Source organism: Pieris napi, chromosome Z (genome assembly GCF_905475465.1).
Source record: "Pieris napi chromosome Z, ilPieNapi1.2, whole genome shotgun sequence".
Taxonomy (NCBI): Eukaryota; Metazoa; Arthropoda; class Insecta; order Lepidoptera; family Pieridae; genus Pieris; species Pieris napi.
In genome coordinates, this window is record NC_062259.1 from 2,938,897 (window position 1) to 2,961,283 (window position 22,387).

The 22,387-nt window shown below is 38.1% G+C and overlaps 2 protein-coding genes across 12 annotated transcripts in view; one reads left to right on the forward strand and one right to left on the reverse strand.

The window, feature by feature from the left end:
• Positions 1–13,416, forward strand: part of LOC125062857 (hepatic leukemia factor) — a 90,501-nt gene extending 77,085 nt beyond the window's left edge. For 4 of the 10 annotated variants that reach the window (XM_047669063.1, XM_047669065.1, XM_047669067.1 and 1 more), the window contains 6 exons: positions 6,144–6,280; positions 6,486–6,693; positions 7,746–7,858; positions 11,103–11,240; positions 11,777–11,900; positions 11,980–13,416. In XM_047669063.1, coding sequence (XP_047525019.1) covers positions 6,144–6,280; positions 6,486–6,693; positions 7,746–7,858; positions 11,103–11,240; positions 11,777–11,863 — 683 coding nt within the window. In that variant the 3' untranslated portion in view covers positions 11,864–11,900; positions 11,980–13,416. Of the gene's footprint in view, positions 1–22; positions 276–6,143; positions 6,281–6,485; positions 6,694–7,745; positions 7,859–11,102; positions 11,241–11,776; positions 11,901–11,979 lie in introns of those variants that run through there. The other 6 variants (XM_047669057.1, XM_047669059.1, XM_047669058.1 and 3 more) reach the window with 6 other exon arrangements.
• Positions 13,417–14,058: 642 nt separating this feature from the next.
• On the reverse strand, positions 14,059–22,387 carry LOC125062855 (proton-coupled amino acid transporter-like protein CG1139). 2 transcript variants are annotated; one of them, XM_047669055.1, is made up of 8 exons: positions 21,988–22,387; positions 21,354–21,458; positions 20,933–20,998; positions 19,428–19,785; positions 17,727–17,996; positions 16,943–17,118; positions 15,861–16,042; positions 14,059–15,035 (listed from the first exon to the last, which is right to left on the reverse strand). In XM_047669055.1, the coding sequence occupies exons 2-8, from the start codon at positions 21,452–21,454 to the stop codon at positions 14,776–14,778; spliced, it is 1,413 nt and encodes a 470-aa protein (XP_047525011.1). In that variant the 5' UTR covers positions 21,455–21,458; positions 21,988–22,387; the 3' UTR covers positions 14,059–14,775. The 2 variants fall into 2 exon arrangements, with proteins under 2 accessions (XP_047525011.1, XP_047525010.1); XM_047669054.1 differs by having other exon boundaries at positions 22,039–22,386.

Below are 22,387 nucleotides of genomic sequence, written 5' to 3' on the forward strand. Positions count from 1 at the left end.
GGCGGAGAGGTTCGCGACTCGCGACTCGCGCTTTGCTCGCAGCCGCGCCCGCACGTGAGGTGAGCGCCTGCGCCCCGCGCGTCCGCGATGCCCGTCTGAACCTTTGAATATAATGGAGTATCCTCTCGCGCCGCCCGTCCAGCCCTTGGGCCCGCCGCCCCCGCCACAGTTGCTGCCCGGACCGCAGCCCCTGCCCTCTTTGCAACACGCGCACCTACAGGATGACGATCGCTGGAGTCAATACCACATCTGGAGGCAGCACGTCTTCGTCAACGGTCAGTCTCGTGGCAATGCGCCTCCCGCTCGTGGCGATCCAACATGTTTGGATATGTGTCCTTGTCGTTAATAACGCCCGAAGATATAATGTTATCACGTCCAAGGTCGCGTCCCGACGAACCGCGCTCGCTCGGTAGATAGTGTATAGTGTCCAAGGGATTTCTCGATTCACGTGTCCAGTGCCGGAGACGATTACTCTAGAGGAAATCGTCGGGAAGACACGGGAACCAGTCGCCGGATAACTGGGTCATCGTACGTAAAGTTCCGTTGCGTTTCTTTTACCAATCGCTCTGTTTATGTTTTGTGAGTACATACTGCTCGAACTCGGCGCTTTCTCCGTCTCCCCTGGATACTGGTAATCGTATTAAACACTCTAATTCAATAAGCAATTGTAATATCAACAAAAATTCTAAAATTCGCTCTAACTTAACTATTTATTATATTAGACAGAATTTTGTAAAAAAATTGTTGTCAAATAATGATACATAATTGATTTACTGGAACTAAATAGAGGATGTTGCACGTGTACAGTTTTCGCACTCAGTTCGCTAACAAGAGTAAATAATAAACCCGGAAGTAATTTTGAAATTCCTGTTATGATTTTCTATTTTTCTAAAATAATAACTGTGCATATTTCGCCTAACATACATGTCCGTAAACTTTTGATACCATACAATCTCGTCCAAAGGTTAGAGGCTGTGACAGCCGCGAGTATTTCTGTACTTATAAGCGTGTCACTTACACACGGATTATACCAACCTTGAAAACTCCGAGTCACTTATTAAAACATAGTGGTGCATACCAGCTATTATTCTTATTTCAGTATTTACTTAGGATTCTTTGGTGCTTCATATCGTTATTTCAAGTGATTTTATATCACAGTCTCATTACACCAATAGCTGCAAATTAAACAATTAATTTGCCATAGAATATCTCATACTTGTTCTGCAAAACGGAGTAAAAAACCCGAAAATAAGAAACAGTGGGCATGGTGATTTCGATCGGTTGGAGTCGCACTTTCACTCCGAATATTTGGGAAAAAGTAGCGACCTTTTCGCAACTTTCTCCCGACTTGGCCTTCTCCGCCCCCCGCACCCCGCCCCGCACGCCGCAACGCACGTGCTTTCTTCCGCATGCGCGAACACTTTTACTTTTTAAACCTTACAATACGAGATGAGGCGAACATTATTCCAAAATTAATAGCACTTTCTATAAGAAATTTTCTCCAGCTTCTATTAATATATGAATTGTCTACCACACTTAGATTTCTTAATATGCTAATATTGAGCGTAGCTATTTATTAATTAATAATTAGGAAAAAATAAATAATTCTTAAATATTAAACGGTCGAAAATGAATACGGATTTTGTATTTTATTGTAACTGTACGATATTGTAGACTTCGTCAATTATTCAACATTTTTATTACACCGATGTCAGTATGCACGAATAGACCTACGCGATAAAAGGTCAGCGCGGAAATTTTGAACGAATCGATAATAATATTAATGTTTGTTATTGCTTTGAATGGATGAACTATTAGCATAATACTAATTAATATGTGTTAACGGAATCACACACAAATCACAAAGTACCTTTCCCTAGCAATATATTTATGAAAATCTTATGTATGCATACAAAAATAATCTAAAAAGTTACTAGAATAGAACATACCTACGCATAATGTTAATACTCCGAACAAACGCAGGCTGCAATTTCCCCGTACTAGACTAGAGATATCTAGTTAGTAATTCTTTTTTGGAAAAAGGAATACTCTTTTTTAATAAAATCCCAGAGGCTCTTTTATCTCTGCATTTTAATAAATTTAAGAAATGTATTAAAGAAAAGCTGTGTAAAAAATCTTACTATAAAGTTAACGATTATCTAGTTGATAAAAGGGCCTGGGACTAGTGCTAGACAGGATTCTAATTAATTTGCGATATTTGTTTTAAAATAAGTGTTGTTTGTCATAGTCATTTTGTATGATAATTTGCTATTTTAAAAGAGTTTTTTACGCCGGCTTTTTCTCTCTGCCTACACCATCTGTCTTCTTTGCCGATGAGTAGGGATGTCTACCAATTAAAATTTAATGACGTGGAATAAGTAATACCTGTATCTTATATGCAAAGTTATGATAGGATAAAGTCAATACTGCTACTTAGTAATGGATAAGTGAGAGTAGTTTCTAAGCCATATTAAAGCGCCGAGAGTAAAAGTAATCTTCCGCAGTACTTCCGCGTTTTGTCCCCCTCTCGGAGATCTTCCGACTTTTACTTTTAGTGACGTCGCCGGCGCAGCCTCGCTCTATTGCCTCCCTAACACAGCTCGCATCTTATATCCGTGTTTCCACGCATCAATGTAATCAAACAGGAAATACGTTATCAGTCGATGCGTTTTGTTTAAAAACATATTTATTGTCTTTCTTTAAGATCTAACATTCTCATGACATGAACTTAGTTCCGTTTAAGAAGTATACGTACGTATATGTAACACATAATAAACGTTTTATGAAATGATAGAATTTGTAAAGTAGAACTAGCGAGCAACAATATTGCAGAACTGGTGAGTTCATGTCATGAGTTGGTAAGGTAATAAAAATAGTGTCAAAGTCAGCACGTGGAGTACGTCTTTCGTCATATAAGTATGGTGTAGACAGGACAACAGCTGATAATGTTTTCGTTTGCGATATATAATACGTTGTACACGTTAAATGCGATTTTGTTTGTTTACCGTAGTTATCAATACTTAGTCCACGAAACAAATTGTGAACAAACTAAAAACCTTGACCTTATGTAATTGTGGACAAATGCAAGGAAGTCCGATGCTGCGATGACTTACATATATAAGTCTCATGTGTGACGTCATGTGACGTGCGGTGACGTACCGTGTCGGCGTGACGTTCTTTGACGCGGTTCAGTGCACCGGCACCCTAGTGCCGTGCGCTGTTTTATCGTGCTAAATTACTTCCTATCCGCAATATTAATTTTTCTTTTTGCCTAGTAGTGTACTGAGTCAATGGAGCATATTGAATATATAACGGATTTTTTTTTTTTTAATTTTAAATGTAAACAAATTGTGGTGTTTTCCGCTGTCACCGTCGCGAGTGCATTGTCTCACTGCATGATTTAGGAAAAATTCCAAATGAACTAGCTGTATTCACACTTTCTCGTAACTTTCGCTCAATTCGCACGTTAACGAAAATGATCGCGCGCCGCCGGAAAACGAACGCTTTCTCCGTTGCGCAACCGTCTACTTCCCGCTTCCTTACCAGCCCCTCCTCACCCATATACCTCCCGACCAGGAAGCGAATTATTACGCAAAAGCAATACTATTAGTTTATACCTGCATACCTTATATTGATGCTGGCAATAAACTGCATTGGATAAGTGGTACATTCCGAACGTTTTCCATAGAACTGGTTCGTTTTGGGCATTAGCAAAAAGCCTGTAATCCCAGTTCTAGTAGCAGTTTAGGAAACAAAGTTTGCGAACATTTGATTACTGTTATTTCATCGTAATAAAACCCAATTTAAGATTTATAAGGAACAAGAATTTTCAATTATTTCTCCCGAAAGAGACCAAAAATAAATTCAATGCATCATTACTGAGACAATGATGAGTAGGCATTTTTGAACAAAGAATGTCGCAGGTGGCCGAAAGTTGAGGTCGTTTTAAAGTCAGATCAGTGCGAGACGCTTTCTAATGCGCCGCAAGAAAGTGAGAGTTCCCGCCCCCTCACCCTACCTCGCAGTCGTTGCTTATTTGGACAACACTTTCTCTGATTCGGCACCTCGGCACTAGTTACAGAAAGTCACAGGTAATAATTTGTAAACAAATGAAATCGTGATTTTGTTTCCGGTATGGTCCAAACGTTGCTAAAATTTAATTGTTTAGCCCCAAACGTGTACCAAAGTAAACCTTAACTAATAGGGAGATTTCGACACTCCCCTGCTGCTTAGCCACTCGGTCACATATCTGCCTGATTGCGTGCTTGATAGGCTATGATATAGGGGTCCCTGTTTATAAAAGAAAAAAAAGTAATAGTCTAGTATCGACAGGTATAAATTAATTTTTGTAAGCTATAACACAGTTGTTGTTTTTTTGGTTTTTACATTTATTGTTATGGTAATTTCTTCACAAAATGAACAACTGTAGGAGTCATAAACAAAGAGTGAACTTTCTATCATAGACAATTTTTTTTATGTCTAATCGGTTTATGGATCCCTCTGTGGATACGAAGTGGTCATAAGGAAGCGAACAGTGTGGTTTAGCCTGCGGGGCGGGGGGGCAATGTCGTCATCGGCGGTGGCCACTTTCTCCGATAAAAGTGAGAGCGGTCGCGGGCCGGAAGTAAGCGAGCCTGTACACCTTAGATGACAATACTACTTTTTAAGCATTCAGACTATATTTCGTTTAATTTTTGTTCAAATACTCAGTGTATAAATAAATTAGTGGCGCTACAACCTCTTTAGGTCTGGGCCTCTGTTCTGAATCTGTTTCATGATCATTTTTCAATTAATCTTGTTCAATAAAATCGACTTTTTGGGTCTAAGACATGTTTCCTCACGATGTTTTCCTTCACCGTTCGAGCGAATGTGAAATGCGCACATATAAAGAAAGTCCATTGCACAGCCGGGGCTCGAATCTACGACCTCAGGGATGAGAGTCGCACGCTGAAGCATATACTCAGTGTATTTGAAATAAATCTATTAATCAAAATAGCCCAACTATGAGATTCGTTCTTCGTTCGATTTATTTAGATATAAAAATTTTCCTCTTCATTTATAAAAACTAAATTATACAGTGATTTAGTTCCGACTCTAACGGCTAGATTAGATTCCGCCTCTTTCTGTCAAATTGTGTTTACGCTAGGATAAAAAAAGATAGAGGATAATTTTTCAGTTTCAACGTGGGATCAGCTAGGATAGTCAGACTTGTAGATTTCCCGATGCAACCGTCTTGAATAAGTGGCTAAGTGAACGTACAAGCACGCTCGAGTGCGCGTGTTGCACAACTGGGTTACTTCCGCGACTTCCTCAGCCGTGGGTTTTTCACGAGGAAGCCGCGATTGATCGCTATACGTTACGTCAATCTTCCTGTCTCAGCTACTTCCCTTCGCATCCAGTGACAAAAAAGATTCAGAGCATTAAATTAAACGCAAACAATAGAGATTCCGTCAGCATGGCCTTGATATATGCTATAATTAATATCAATAAGTGCAGTGCTATAGCCACACGGGGCGCTTAGGTAGGCTGCACAGTGTTCTACCTCCCACCTCCCCGGTCGGGTGTGGGGGGGGGGAGTGGTTAAGGCTCGCGGCGAGCCGCGTGATCTCACGACTAACACGTGCTCATCTCCGCGCTCACACAAACACACACAACCTGTTTTGTCTTAAATGTGGATGTACAAGAACAACACAATAATAAGATTTATTATATTCCATTTCATCTTGTTGTCACACGAACGGTATCTAAAACTATCGGAACCTGAATTTACAATAGTTTTAATCAAATTCAAATGTAATTGCTTTTTACAGTATTATATATATGTATAGTTATATAGGAATAACAGTGTTTTATTGCAATCATGTTGCTTCATTATAAACACAAAGTTTTATTCCTAAAACGTTGAGTTGGTACTTAATATATATATTGTGTAACTTTAATATTGGAATAATGATAATATTATAATATTGCTGTTGCGACGATATTTTAAATACTGTGTATAAATCTGCTGAGCGAATGTATAGAACGCCGCAGGCGCAATGCGAGTCGGGGTTCGCCCCGTCCGCCCGACGACGGCGCGCCAGGAGCACGCGGTCGCCGGGCTCGGGGCTCCAATGACCGGGCTGATGCCCTTCTTGTTACAGGCAAATCGGTCAACGCTAAGGATGTTCTCGAGGACAAGAAAGATGACAGCGAGCTGTGGGAGGCGCAGGCTGCCTTCCTCGGCCCCAACCTCTGGGACAAGACGCTTCCCTACGACCCAGATCTCAAGGTACACGAAGTCAGTATTCGTCACTCGTTACCTATTGCGTGTCGTGTGTGTGTGTGTGTATGTTAGCTTGCGCCGCGCCGCACTAGGTAAACCGATGTGGGTAGCATAAGGTAGCCTTAAGGCGATGCGAAATGCGATGCGTGAGCGAAAGTTGTGAGCGCGAGGCGCTATCGAGCGCTGGCGATTGGTGTAACCGATTGTGGCGTGCTTTCAGTACGTGGACCTAGACGAGTTCCTGTCGGAAAATGGAATGGCCGGCGAGGCGCTCGGTGGTGCGCATCTTGGTGGCTCCGCGTTCGGCGCCGGCGCGGGGCTGGCGTTGGGTCTTCAGCCGCCCGTCACCAAGCGCGAGCGGTCACCTTCACCCTCCGACTGCATGAGCCCCGACACCATCAACCCGCCGCTCTCGCCCGCCGACTCCAGTCAGTATTCATTCACTATGTAGCTTTCTTAATTATTATCGCAGCATTTTTAGGTTTCTTTGCAGTAAACTTTAGAGTGCCACAGAAGAAGGACTTTGATAATGACATCAAAAATATTCTAAGGGACGTTTCACTAAACATTTATGACCGATAATTGGTTATTACGTACCCGTGATAATACATAGTGCTAGAATGATGTCTGCAAATTGCCCGGTATTAGCGTCAATTGAGCCTCGTGCAACCATTATCGCAAACTGTGATTACGAAAAGTATTATCCGGTCAATATTACGAATAATTAATCTACGATATGGCTTCAAAATACAGTGTAAACCCTTTATAACGATTTTTTTGTCGTTATAAAGAGATGTCATTATGAAGAGAAGAGAAGAAGAGAAAAAGAACCAAATTTAACCAATTACAATAATTCATATATATAATAGATAGGTGACGGTGGTGCGTTTAGTAACTGAGACCGAAATTTCCTACAGGCAATGTAATCTAAGAATGGCACACATTTTAATAAAATTAACAATAACAAAAGCCAGAAGGCTGTTTATGACCTCAGGTGTCTTTCTTAGAAATTTCAGCACCTCAATAGGTTTGTTTTGTAAGCTGATTATAAAAACAATAAAGTCGTAAACACACTTACGTGTCGTGGCGTGTCGTGACGCGCTAGAAGCATATTTTAATATGGTTAGACAGAACGTGTTGCAACACGACACAACATGCAAATATGTTTCTAATCATATTAAATGTATGAAACCGATATGCTTCTGGCGCGTCACGACACGCCACGACACGTAAGTGTGTTTCCGACTTTACACTTAAGTATGTTGTTGTTGTCTAAATATGAAAATATTTCTTCGTTATAGAGAGTAGGTGTTGTGTTATAAAGAGTGACTCAATATACTAGTTTTGTGTTTAACCAAACAAATTAAATCATTTTTACATTATAGAGACTATTTCGTTATAACGAATATAATATGTAACTCACATAGATAGTACACTGCACAATGTACATGTACTAACAAATTGCATTTAATGATTTCAGCATTTTCAATGGCGTCGTCGGGTCGCGACTTTGATCCGCGGACGCGGGCTTTCTCCGATGAGGAGCTTAAGCCGCAACCCATGATCAAGAAGTCGCGGAAACAGGTAAATGATGTTAGTGCGCTGATCATTCCTAGCGGCATGCCATGGCCTCGCCATTGGGAGCGGCCTTACACACACACACACACACACATACACACTACCAGAAGTACACGCAGCGTTACAAAGCACTCCTTAGTAGGCTAACGGCTGCTTTACGTATCCAGTATACAGTCAAAACAGTTTACGACGACATCGTTTAGAACAACATACCGGTTATATTGACCAAAATCAAAGGTCCCGGATGAATTCTTTTGTATTAGGTACTTAACAAAGTCATCGGCTGTTACGACTATCGGTTTTTACAACCAAATATGAGTAGTCCCTTATGTCGTTATAACAGATTTTGACTGTATTAATAATCCGATAAACATACAAATGTGGATTATGATAAGAAAAGAAAATTAGGAACGAAGATAAATTTCGTAATTTATATCTGCTTCAGGTAACAATGTTTTTGCTTGATTTTGAATTACAGCAGAACAGAATCTGAATTACCTTTGAATTGGGAATTCGCACATTTTTAATATAATAATAGACGTTTGCAATGTCAGCATGCCTAACTCTCCCATTCAGAAGTTAAAGATCGCAAAAAGTCCTACAATATGTTATGTACTTATATAAATATTGCTATATAATATATAAAGATGTAGGAGTGTATATTTTAGGAAGGATATTGTAGTGGTATATAGAAAATGGTAGTGTAGAATTTTTTTGTAAATACAATTTAAACCATTCTAAAGAAGATACTGTAAACTTTTAAGTCCAAGAACTAGCATTTCTTTTATCAAAGTTATTGAGTAGTCGTCTCGATAGATTGGTTCTTGAATATTACTTACGAATATTTAATCAATAGAAATTATTCTGAAGAAATACGGGACCGACTCTAAACACTAAACACACAAACACTTGCACTTTGCTTATTTAACGCTAAATACTTACTAACTGGGATATGATGGATGCTTGTGAAAGCGCTCAGCCTATTTTAAAAAAGAGATGGGTTTTTAATAGTAAATAATTAATTGTGTTATTTTGGCTGGGCGGTTTGTATTGCATGTATTTAATGAGTTATAATATATAAAGTAATTGTAACGTACTAATTATACATGATGCATGCACTAAATTGGCAAGTTTGCTATTCTTATTGGTAATTTTTTAATGAAAGTTTCAGTTACTTTTCCAACTTTTTTTAGACTTTGCACGAATGCACGAAATTCTTTAATAAATATATTTCTTTTTAATAGGTCTCACGTCGATCTTTTTCTTTTTAAGATGCTGACTAAAATTAGTGTAAAAACTATTCGAATTGGAAATAAAATAAATAATACATACCGATAAAACTCTGATCTATACCCGTCCAGAGATGAAAAGCATTTGCGATGTTTTTTATCTGGAATTACAGAAATAGTATTCAGGCAACAATTAGATCTGAACAAATAAAAGTGGACTTTAAATAGATGCCTTTTTTATAATGACATGATGTATTTGGATTTTAGCAGAGCGATATTTTAAGACAATTTTATAAGTAGGTTAAAGAACCTAATTATCTTCAATAAATTCTTTTAATTATTTAAAAGTAACTCCCTTTTAATCGGCATTAAAAGTCCAACTTTTGTATTGTAAAGAAGCCTTACTGAATGTAAAAAATTTATTTAATTGACGTTAACTAAATTGATCTAAGGACCCCTAGGTAAGGACCCAGGATTGTAAGTCAAATAACTTTTTATAACTAATAGCTGTTTGTGTATGTGCATTTTTATAATAAAAATTCCAATTAACAGGAACGATATAATCTATCTCCCTTACTCTTTTTAAAAAGTGATTAGTTATTTCGGATTATATTTGGTAGAATAATCTTTTTTGTTCTAGCGCTTTTTTATTTATTTTCTGATAAAGATAATTTATTAATTGATCATATTAAGATAATTGTTTACATTGAATTCTAGACAATAATATTTTTTATTGGCCATGTCTAAGGATAATAAGTAGGTTAGGTTTGAGACTGCTGAGATTAAAATTAAATGTTTTTGTTTTAAGAAACAAACCACTTCCCACTTTCGTCGGTAACCAAAACGCAAACTTTTTGATAGTTATGCCAATCAATATTCGTCTACATCAATCCGATAATGTTTTTGCCATCACAATATGGCATAATAATCCTTTTCCATACATTTATAATAATAATAAAAAAAGCAATCACGTAACATTTGTTTTTAAAAAGAGAAGTCGTTTGTTAGTGTTGTGTCGGAGCGTGTTTCCATATATGGATAAAACTGTAATTCACTTGGTAATATGACAGTGACATTAGGGCTTCATATTCTACGGTAGCGTGTTGCTGAGTTGAGTTCAAGCGAGAAAGAACTTCCATAAACGTCCCCCGACGAATGAACACATTATTAAAAAAGTTAGAAAATCGCGGAACGTCTTATTACTGTTTGTTTTATAGCAGAAGAAATGAAGAATTCTATAGGAGGTGAGATATTTTATATTTATTTATTTCTGACGGAAAGGCAAACGAGACTGAGAATTTAACAAAACTGTTTGGGTTTGTTTTGACAAGATCTTGACTGATTTTTGGCTCGATTCATCACTTTGGACGTTACCTGAGAGACCGTCATGGAAGAAATTTAAGGCAATTCCATATCAAAGAAAAAATGCTGTCTATTGGAACACCCTAGGAATGGTAATGTTTGAATACCTTAATCCCGAAGGACACCATTACGAGACTTTGCATGGAGGATGAAAAACAAATTTGCATGAGGAAATACCCAGGCAACAGCCTGGCAAACTAGCTGAAGTTGTTTGTTTCAAGAATTCGCCGCCGCAGACAAGACCAGACTTGCGAAGGCTGCCATTTAAGAAGATGGCTTCGAATTGATGTATATCTTCCATATTCACCGGACATGGTTTTAATGATTTCTGTAGAAAATTTTTTTAGTGTGAAATTTTTTACGATGCAGTATTTTTGATTATTTTCTTTTAAAGAAAGCAGCTTTAGGAACAATATTTACAAGTGTATGAACCTAAACGATCGAAAAATAAAATGATATTGAATAAAAGATGATCATGTTTTATTGAATAACCCCAGTAGTTGAATACACGAATTCCCTTAGAAGAAAATCTTTATTTGATCAGAATTGTATATAATATGTTGCATCTCAGAATTTAATAATTTAGTACGGTTGTAGTTCTAAACGGTGAAGGGATACAATTGTTTGGAAGAGGTGAGTCGGTGTGAGAATTTTTTTGTGTGTCGCAGTTCGTGCCCGATGACCTGAAAGACGACAAGTACTGGGCGCGTCGTCGGAAGAACAACATGGCCGCCAAGCGGTCACGTGACGCGCGACGGATGAAGGAGAACCAGATCGCTTTGAGAGCCGGATACCTCGAGAAAGAGGTACAATTAAACACTAGGCCTAGGCTAAATTGAGTATTTTCCATTATGGTAGGGGAGCCCAAGAGGGGATTTCGGGATTTACTAAAATAATAAATAATTAATTTATTTAATTTACATTAAGATACAACTTCTTTAAAAGTCAAAATCATTTATTCATATAGGTAACACAATGTACACTAATGTACGTCTAAAATAAATACACATTCAATGCTTCTAATTTTACATTAACATTTAGTTCTCAAATCAATGGCGTTGAAAGGAAGAGAAGAACTGGCAAGACTCCGCCACTCTTTTTAATCGCCAAGTTTTTTCTTTTACACAACGTTTGTAAGGTGCTGCAACAATTACACCATGTTCCACATGACATCTTAAGTAATAAATAATAATAAAATAAATGAAAAACAAAACTTGTCCTCTATCAGCAGGAGGCATGGTGAAATAGGAGCACGCACTTACATTCTCCATCTCTTTATTTTGTAATGCCATTCATAGTTACAGGTAAGGTTTTTAAATAATATAATATTGTTACGTTTCAGAACATGGGCTTGCGACAAGAAGTGGAGCTACTGAAAAAGGAGAACCACATCCTGCGCGAAAAGCTCTCCAAGTACGCGGATGTGTAGGCGGCCGAGGGAACCGCACAAATACACACAACACCATGTTAGTACATCCTCCTAACTGTGTTAGAAATAAACCGTCAAAGGCTGACTGGATATTATACGGTGTGTTCCTTGTGCAGATGAACAGCGTCGCCGCCCCGCTCCGCGCCGCGCCGCCGGCGAGCCCTGGCCTCGGCCCGCTCGCCCGGATCTCAGCGCGTCCAGTGACCGCGGACCCCGCCTCAACGTCCACATCTGATATTTCCCACTTTATGTTCAATGTTATTCGTTAAGAATCGTTATACAGTTACCATAAGTTAATTTAGAGTAGGCGATAACCAAAGTTCCCAGGCGGACGGTAGTTTCGGACCGGGCGGCGGCGCTCGTGGACACCGCCGATACTTTGCTCAAGTGGCGTCTCGCGTCACGCCCGCGCAAGTGTAGTGGCTGCGTCTGTATATAGGTAGTCGTAATTCTGTGGCCCCACAACGAAGCCCCGGGGCCCCGGCCGTCTCGGGCGGACCCCGAGGGTGCTTTACGAATATTTTAGAGCATATTTTGAAAAGACTTATTTATAACGAGGGGGCGACACGCGGGCCTCGGCCGGGCCCAGGCTCGCGTGTCGAAGGCGGCGCCGGGCGCGCTCCGACCCGTCCGTCTCCCACCTCGGGGCCGCGCCCGCCGCCGCCCACGCCCCACCCGCTTGTTCCACCCGCTGAGATTAGCCGCAGCGCGAACACTAGTTTCGTTTGAGTAATCATAGTGATAGTCTAAGTAGACCTGTAGGTAGCGTAGCGTAGTTGTTATTAGAATATTTTTGTTATGGCTGTAGTTGTTAACGTTTCGAAAGTTTATATATAATTTGGTTTAGTTTTAAAGTCGCGGCCGGCGCCCACTGCACGACCGCATCTCCGCACTCTGTACGACTCTCGCTAATCTTATATATTATATTTTTGTAGATTTTTGTCGTTGATAAATGAGTCAATTGTATGTTTATTGAATTGATAAAATTAATGTTTATGAAGTTAAGACTAAGAAGTTGTTGCATTTGAAAGTATTTTATGACTTGGAGCGAGAACAATCAAATGATTTTTATAAATGTTTACATTAAATGAACTGTATACTTGTTTGTTCGGAGCCGAGAGCGGGGGCCCGAAGCGCCGTGGGTCCCCGTGGGGCGCCCCACGGGGGCTCGGAGGTGCCCCGCGCCCCGCGTCTCGAGCGCTTCACTACCGCGCTCCGTGACATTTGATATTTCCACTTGTTTGTTGAACATAATATTATTGTATACATTAAATTATTACCCAGATATTATCGTGTACTATACTTTTACATACGTATATAAAGGTTTTACCATAAATTTGTAACAAATGTATAAAAGGTGTACGGTGTATGTGTAGCAGCAGCCGAGTGTATGTTTATTTGTTAGTCCTGAGTTGCGCAAGGCTCGTCTCCGCGTCTCACTCGCACCGGTCGGTCGCCACCAGCCGACGACACAAACCATATTCATGTACCCGTAGTATTTTTTCATTTTATTTATATGGTTCTATGGATTAAAATAAACGTTAATTGTTGTATTTCTGCCTTTTATTCAGATGGGTTTACTTAACCTATTGAAATTGGTTTCCCAGTTATCAGCTCGTACCATTGAGTAGGCAGAGACCACGGATCTCCACTTGCTACCGTCCTGACATCACTCTCTTACTTAATCCACTTTCATGACATTCACCATGCACGGTTGCCTACTGGTAAACCACTTCTCATTCATTCGTTCCACATGGCCAAACTGCCTAAGCCCTTTCGTATCCACTACGTCCTCTCTTAACCCACACTGCACAGTGCACACGTATCTCACAATCACTTATCCTATCACGTAATGTAACATTTACTATTTAACGCTCTCGTTTCCACGCCATTTATTCTACACTCATTTATCTGCCACACCCAAGTTGCACGTACGTTAATTTCAGGTAAGTGGTTGCCTGGAAGAGATCGCTCAAAGGCGATAAGGCCGGCTGTTGGCTGACCCTCCTTTTCATTTAATTGTTTCAATTGTATTACGTTTCTGCAACGAAGTGTTAATATATAAACAAATAAATTACCATAGATTTTGTTTTTACTACATTCATTTTCACCCTCTTAAGACTCAAAGACTTTTTCGTAACTGTCACCAGGTCCTGTATTATACGTACGTCGTACACGGTAAGTAATAATGCTGATTTAAATAACATAATATATTTTAATAACTATCATTGCTTTTTCTAATTGACGTGCAATTAAAAATTAAATTATAAATAATTTTATTTATACAATCTTAAAATAAAATTGATTTAAAACACATAAAATATTGTATCTCCTATATTAAAAGTACAAATAATATCAGCACTTAAAAGCTAGAAGCTCTCTTACACTATGAATAGTTATTGTAAATCCCCAACATAGCGATATAAATCACAGTGTATATTACGTCATTGTACAATTATCATCATCGTAGAAACCATGATTGCTACGCTGTATTGCCTTATTAGCAGTAATTATCGGAAATAGTTTTGATAGTTCTATTGCTGGATGGTTTTTTTTATTTGGACCACAAATTAGGGCAAACACATGATATAAATTGACATACATACAAAAATATAAGCGGTGCCGTCCCTATAACATGTGGACACCAGCGAAATCAAGTAGATAAAATAAACAGTGTTAATACAAACCACCATAAAATAAAAAATACAAACTATAAAAAAAATTAAACTATTTGATTTAAGAAATGATGTTATTCGAGGCTATATACTGGTAGTACTTATAAAAAAGTTGGCAATAAAAAAGCTCCGTTAGCAAACAAAACTTTTAAACCCTTTCGCAAAAGAGTTGACGCTTACGAGATGATAACCGCGACTATCATATGAAATGCTGGCGGGGAGTGAAGTGAGGAGCGGTCAATCGGTCGGGGCAGGGCCAAAAGAGCGCACGATACTGACAAGGGCAGTGTACGTGCCGGCCACTAAGCCAACCAAACCGACCACGAATAGAAAAGCATCCTTAAGGAACATCAGGGATCTTTCCACGCTCGCCCGCTTCGGGTACCACTGGCATGCCTCCATCAGGGCAGGGAAGCATATGCCCAACGCCGACAAACACAAAGCACCGAAGAGTGAGATGAAAAGCCCCAGACGCGGCACTGATACGGCAAGCACAACTGTGAAAAAGAACGAAAATTATTACGTACGTACGTAGTAAGTAATAAATATGCAGATCTTGTAGACATTTGGAAATTATGTACATGATTTATTTTTTAATTAGACAAAACTGTTTGTAAAGGCACTCTATTTTGTAACATAATATCAAATAGTGATATTTAATAAAAGACAAAATCATTTATTCATATAGGTTACACAATGTACAATTATAAACGAAGCCTCTTTTGTTTTTATTAGCGGGAAAAATTTTCATAAAAGTAAAACAGAAATAAAAAAATGAAGGATCGTTGGAATTAAAAAAATAAATAGCCATCTAGGAAAAATAAACCATCTAGGAAAAATTTCGCATCGAATGGTGGTAGTTTCATGTCGATACGATCAGTGGTTTAAGCGCGAAAGAGCCTCAAACGAACACCATTTTCTTTTTATATATATAGATTAAATGCTTCTAATTTTACATTTATTGCCAGTTCTCAAATCTAGGTCGTAGAACGAAAGAAAATAACTGGCAAGACTCCGCCACTCCGACCGATTTATATGATTTTTTTGCATATTCAGTAAGTCTGAGAATCTAGTATCTATCTTTCAAACCACTAAAAAAATTTTTGTCATTTTTTTATGATACAACATACAACCCCTAATATTCACCCCTCTACGATCAACCCCTATTTTTTATTATTGCAGATAGTTTATTGAACTAAAAAAATATTTCCTAGAAATAATATACATGTCAAAACAAACGTTTGGGTTAGCTAGTAATTTATGATGTTTGTATTTGTAATGTAACGAAATTATTTATTTTAATTTCGGTCACAGGTACTCACAGGTCAATAGGCAAAGCACTACCCGCAAGCCATACTCCCAAAGCCGAATTCGCTGACTTCCGTTTTGTTGCAGCCGCGGTAGAAGGTATCCCTTCCACACTACTTCCACTGGCACGTAGCAATGGAGACCGTAGCTGATGAAGATAGCCACCGCAAACATAATCATCACGCTGGCCGCTAGCCTAAAAAAGCCAAGTGAACCACGGTCATTTGTGAATTTTTAAAGTTATAGCGCGCTAGGGATGACAGTAATTTTTTACGATGCGCGCGCGCACAACGTGACAAAAAACCCACACCCTGAAGCTAGCATCAAATGTAGAAATATTTTTTGTGTCATATTTAAATAAACTTTATTTAACTAGATAATGCGTTATAATAAAACTTTCAATGTATTTAATACCTTTTTTCTATTGTTAGTGTCGTTTTTTCTACAAACGTAGAATAAGGCGAAAGATATTTTTTTTATCTTATTACGCCAAAGAAGTATAACTTTTAACGCGTGTACAATAAGTACACACGTTTTTTTTCTAAGCAATATTAGTATCAGGCAGGTGATTTAACTTTCGTTTCAACACTAACTTACTTTGCACAGAGTTTGAAAAATTCTTTAAATCCTTTTGTTTAGTATCTATTGATAAATCATACGGTAACTAAACCATTGAAAGACTCTACTGTCAGTGTCTCTAAGTTGAAAGACTCTACTGTGTGTAATAACAATTAGTTATGTAAAACATTAAATTAATGTAATTTCATCAATATTTTTTTTAATGGATTACTTGGCTTGCGATAAAATATATTGTGTAAATTTCAAAATCACGTTCTGTATACATTTTCGTGATAAAATGAATTGAAAGTGTCAAAATATTGGCTATGTTGGTTTTTTTTTTCTATCGAGCGAATTTATTTAAATCGTGTATTGATCTTTCAAAATCTTTCAACATATATTTTTTCCATTCACGAAACGATTACGAAATATGTACTTTTTTAGAGTTTGGCGATCAGATAGGTCCTTAAAGAGAAAATATAGACACATTGTACATTTTGACTCTATGAGTAAAGACAATCGCATTGGGAGAACTCACGGGCCTTTTGGTAGATCAAGAGTGATAGAGTCACTGCATTTGGAAACGCAGTATGTGTAGCCAACCGCACCAATTGTTACGTAGAGCACCACGATGATGAACATGCCGGTATTAAGCACACCACATGGCTTCAGGAAGGCTTTCGGCGTCTTCATATTATTTTCTACTGCTATCACCTGTAGACATATAATTGAGATCAGAAGCGCGTTTAAAATAATATATGATATTTAAGGAATAATGACTTATTGATTCCGTTACACTACCTAATTAATTAATTAAATATTATTAATCATAACTTGTACAATTGTGTCAACGAATAAAAGTCGTTGATAATTGCAAATTATAAACTCGATATCTACGGTAGAAGACCGTCATCTTAATAATAATTTCTTAAAACTTACCCAAAATAACCCTTAGAAATATTGTGTTATATATGTTCTAAGCTATGTTATTTAAACTTCGATACAAATAACTTTTTCAGTGTCATTTATTTTCAGTCGCGAGGTCATGGTACAATTTTTTAGACAAATTTAATGAACGAAATTTGATTACCGTTGAGGTCACGTTGAATCCTCAACTGGCTGGTTTATTCGACGCCATTGTATAAGCGATGCACTTCAATTGAAGGTTGTCATTAGGCTCGAAATAAGAGCTCATGGTAGCTAGCTTTGTAAGACAAGAACCCTAAATAGCTCAAATCTTACTCCTAAATAGTGAATTTGAACGATTTAATCAAATGTAACATAAATTAACAGAGAAGTGTTTTAAAAAATTTGATACTTACAACGCCGACAGCAGTGAGCGCGAACAGAATGGTTCCAAAGAAAAGTGGAAATGTAGCTGCAGAGCCCCAGAGATCCAGTGGCTCCGTAGAACGCTCGCCCGAGAGGAGAAAATAGAGAGTAATGCCAAGTCCCAAGAAGATTAAAACATTTGCGAGCGCTGAGAAGGGCGCGAGCAGCTTAAGACTTGGAATCAGGTTGAAGGCGACCAGTGGTAAAAGCAATGCACCTGTGTACACCTCCACTGGCAGCTCTCGTATCGGGTCGACCACCTAAAACACCAGAATATGGGGAATGCAACAGCGCAATCAAAACAGACACACATGAATACCAAGAATATAGTTTTCAACTAAATTATCACGATTGTTTATAACTTTTTCTACTTTCGTTTTTGTTTTATAACAACTATAACCTACCAAACCCATTTCAACAATATTCTACTTATAATCGTTGAGTATCTTTCTGTATAACAACAAGCTCAATTATGAAACCATTAACGCAATTTCGTGTCGTGATTTCAGCTGACTATTTCGGGTTAATTAATTTTGGCAAGGTCTGTCTTCTGTTTATGGTAACGTAATAAATAAAATAAAATTAAAATTATATCGTTTATATGTCAGTAGCAAAATTAAAACAGCTAATAAGACAGAAATTTTCTTTTGTACTTTTAAGATTCACGAAAGCAGTTTTAACATTTATCATCATCTATTTCCATCTGAAGGAAGACGAAGATACAATGTAGGATGGAATGTGGCATCGTAATGAAATAGCTCTGGAATTTCCTTAACAGTTAGCGACCAATTGAGTGAGCGCAATCATGTTATATTAGTAGAGGCGACATGTCAAGTAGCTCTTATGTCGGATCCCCCTTCCCCTTCACCCCAGACGGTCGTGAATGCCCATAGCGCTCCGCCCTTGGTTCTAATTGCCAAGCTGCCGGCTCGGCGTGGCCCTAGCTATGCGCACTATCACGTTACAGTGACGTCTGTGATATCACTATCCATTAGTTATGATTGAACCGCATCCAAAGTTCAAATGGCATCTTTCTCATCGTCAACGTTAGGCCTTGACAATAAATAAGATCGGGCAATATTGATTTATCGTCCCTATTGCACATCAATTGTACTTTGTGCTTGCGTCACGCTCTAGTCTGTTAACAGTGTACTTCCCATAGATGTCATTAAACTTTTTAAATTACGCTTCGAACCACATAGTCAATTGAAATGTTACAATTTGAGGGCCTAACTCTGAAAGTTCAAAATGAGATCCTCTACAAAATGACATAATTTTTTGATAAAATCAAAAGAAAAAAGTTATTTATCAAAAAAGGAAATTTTTCCACTTTTTTACATATAACTTTTGAATTTCGGCCTTATGATAAAAAGTCATATAGACATAATTGTAGGCAAAGCGATTTGCTACGAAATATGTCTTTACAAATTTTTTGTACGATGGATAGTTTAGGAGATATAGGCAAAAACGTGCTTTCACCCCTTTTTCCAAGATGGCGGCCGAGGGACAAGGTTGCCAACCCCACAAACTTATGTTTAAGCTTGTATTGACCCCCACTACATGTTCCATAAATAAAATTGCGTCCTCTAACAAATGTAACGTGTTTCAATGGACTAAAATATTGATAATATTTGTAATTTCCTGCCGCGAGTGTCAATCGTTAGGCGTTAAGAATTAAACAACATGATTACCTTTTTTAGGTTATCAGAGATAAAAACGATGTAAACACAACAGATGCCGAGCTGATATAGGACGAGGAAGGCGTCAACAAGGGCAGGAGCTGGTTTCGAAAGCCGACGCAGGAATCCCGGGCCGTGGGACAGCGCCGCCGCCGCTGCTTGTGGGTATGCAAGTTGAGGTACACGACGCGCGCGACAGGCCTCGTACTGCGAGCGTAGCAATACTTTCAAACAGTGTGTAACGAGTATGCCTCCCAATATTGTTCCCAAAATTCCTGTGATCAGACCGGCGCGGGCGAACGCTTGCGGCATCGCGAGGATACCGGTGCCAAGACTGCATTTGAGCAGATGCACCAACGTCTCCATATTGCTGAAACATTTAAATTGATCGTACTAATATGTATTATATTTTAGATATATATTTATAATTATATACAGGGCGTCCTAGGACTATGGGACATCAAGGGAAAGTACCTTAAATATCATAGATTATTTTTCCGACCCAAATATCGGCCAATAGAATTGCACCATTCGACGTCACGTGGTACAACTTACATGGTATACTGATAATTTTTTGTGAAAATTTTCTCAGGTCGTTGCTTCAAGAAAAGTATTAAGTAGTTGTTTTATTCATTATGAAATTCTTATTTGTTAACTGTACATTTCGTCTCATGGTGCAATTATATTGGCCGACATTTGGGTCGGAAAAATAATCCCCCGAATACCACACGAGCTTCAAAATTATCGGGGATTTCCCGATAGGTTCCTTGCAAACAAATATAGTCGTCATGACGACGGAGGAACCTTGTAAACCTTGGGAACCTTGATAATTTTGAAGCTCTTGTGGTATTATAACTGAATATTTTGCTGAAAGAAGACTTTATTTTATTTTGAAAATTAAGTATTCAATTCAAACATTCAATAATTTTCTCAAAATTACTTGTCTCGTCTGGAAATCAAACCGACTCAAATATGAAAAAAAACACCCTTTAGTTTTTTGATGCCAATCAAGAGTGGGCAAAAAATAATATTTCTTCTTAAGTAATATAGTATTTTGAAAGAAGGGAACAACGTGATATTAATCACTTTGATCAAAAACATACATGAAGAAGTAAATTAAGTATTTTTTTGGAAATTAATTAATTAAATGCTCAAAATCTCAAAATGCTCTCTTATCTTACGCAAATCGCCACTGATTTATTTTATATTTTTTATATATTTTTAATATACCTTTCTATATTAAAGAACTGAATTATGCAATACAATAATCTCATTCAGTAGATCATCGAGTTCAATATAACAAAAAAAAACTTTCGCATTTGAAGAATAACAAACGTACATATGTCTAAAATAGCATTCGCAATGAAATGATTTAAATTGTATGCCCAATTGGAAGTATGTACTTTGTACTTCAATTAGACGAATTTAGCTTGATAAGCTTAAAAGACGCTAGACTTTATTAAATCCATAGAAGTAATCCCGCGCAGCTGAAACATCAATTATGAAAGGATACTTACTTAGTTGGGTTTTCGAGTTCTCGATGATCATGTGGGTCATACTCCGTCTCCTCTGTTGCCCCAGTTCTGAAAAACCGTTTTGTCAAAAATGCTATAACTTTAGTTCGAAGACAGAAACTTACTATGAGTACTGTTACAATTAAACTTAAATCCAAAATTATCTTTAACATTTCTTTCATTAGTTGCCTCTGTTTTTTTATGAAATCAATTTCAATTTAAAAACACTATAAAGAGACAAAAACGTGTAGGCTCAATTCGCCGATTGACGAGGCATGTTAATTTGTGAGCCAATTTCATTGTAGTTAAATTAAATTATAAATCAGATTCTACTGAAATATTTATTGTTAATATTTTACTATTAATCCAGCGTTTGTTTTCATCAATAATACCGTTATTTTTAAACACATTTGCCGTATCTTACCGGCCATTATCGGTATTGGCATCGTTATCAGCCTCTCGGCGCGGCGTTACTGGCTCAGAAACGGGCTGAAGTTGTAGACGTTCACTTTTCTCGTCCATCATATTTCTGAGGAAAATAGCTCACATTATGCAACGGTTCACACGTGTCGTATGCTACTTTTAAAAATAGCAACGCTTCAAAGAAACCATTAGGTACAGCTCTATACAGCTCTTGGTTTATTTCAATAATGGAAAGCTTCCGCTTATTTAACAATGAGATTCGTGGAAATAGATCAACAATAAGTCAGCTCGGAGCCCCGTTTATAGGTCGTGTATGTCGGTCGGGCCGAGGTCGCTAGGGAATCGGGATATTCGATCGTCCCACGTGACGTCACTGCTCTGGGTACGATCTCGACCTCGACTCTCGTGAGACCTGAGGCATTTGACGTCTAATCATAGGTGGTGCAGTTATATTAACGCTAAGTGAGATGTAGAAGCTGAAGTTTTTGTACGTTTGATGATCTATTAAAAAATATTATAATATATACAAACGGAATACTGTTTAATACACTTGTATGTTTTAGTTAGTAACAAATAATGATTTAAATAATTTTTAAAAACTTGGTGTAAATGATTAAAAACAGGAATGCCTTGACCTAGTTAGATATACAATTGGGGTGAACAGACCGCGAAGTTATGTAAGCTACCTGCTATCGACCGCGCCTCGCGGTCTCTGACCCTCACGCTACACCCCTACGCTGCTACGCTGCTACGAATTACGCGCTACGGCTTATGACGTAATCACTAATTCACAAAGTGCACTTTTAAAAAAGTTCATTCTATTTTTAAACATATACTAAAGTCGTATTAAAGTAATAACAAGATCACTATAGCGACAAAAGTATGAGCTTTTCACGCTCGATGTATCGCTAATATTTCTTTGGAGGATCAGTAAGGGAGCAAGCGTAAATGTTGCCGGGCCTCCGTCTGGCGCCCTACTGAGTTAGCGACTGCGGTTCGCGTGTACTCCCGGCTCACACTGTAAAACAATTCCGA

Excerpts from the sequence above, each read along its gene's own strand:
- LOC125062855 (XM_047669055.1), bottom strand. The coding sequence starts at position 21,454 with ATGATGGACGAGAAAAGTGAACGTCTACAACTTCAGCCCGTTTCTGAG. Across the intron at positions 19,786-20,932 it reads GAACTCGAAAACCCAACTAA|CAATATGGAGACGTTGGTGC; the intron begins GTAAGTATCCTT and ends TAAATGTTTCAG. Across the intron at positions 17,119-17,726 it reads CGCTCACTGCTGTCGGCGTT|GTGATAGCAGTAGAAAATAA; the intron begins GTAAGTATCAAA and ends ATATGTCTACAG.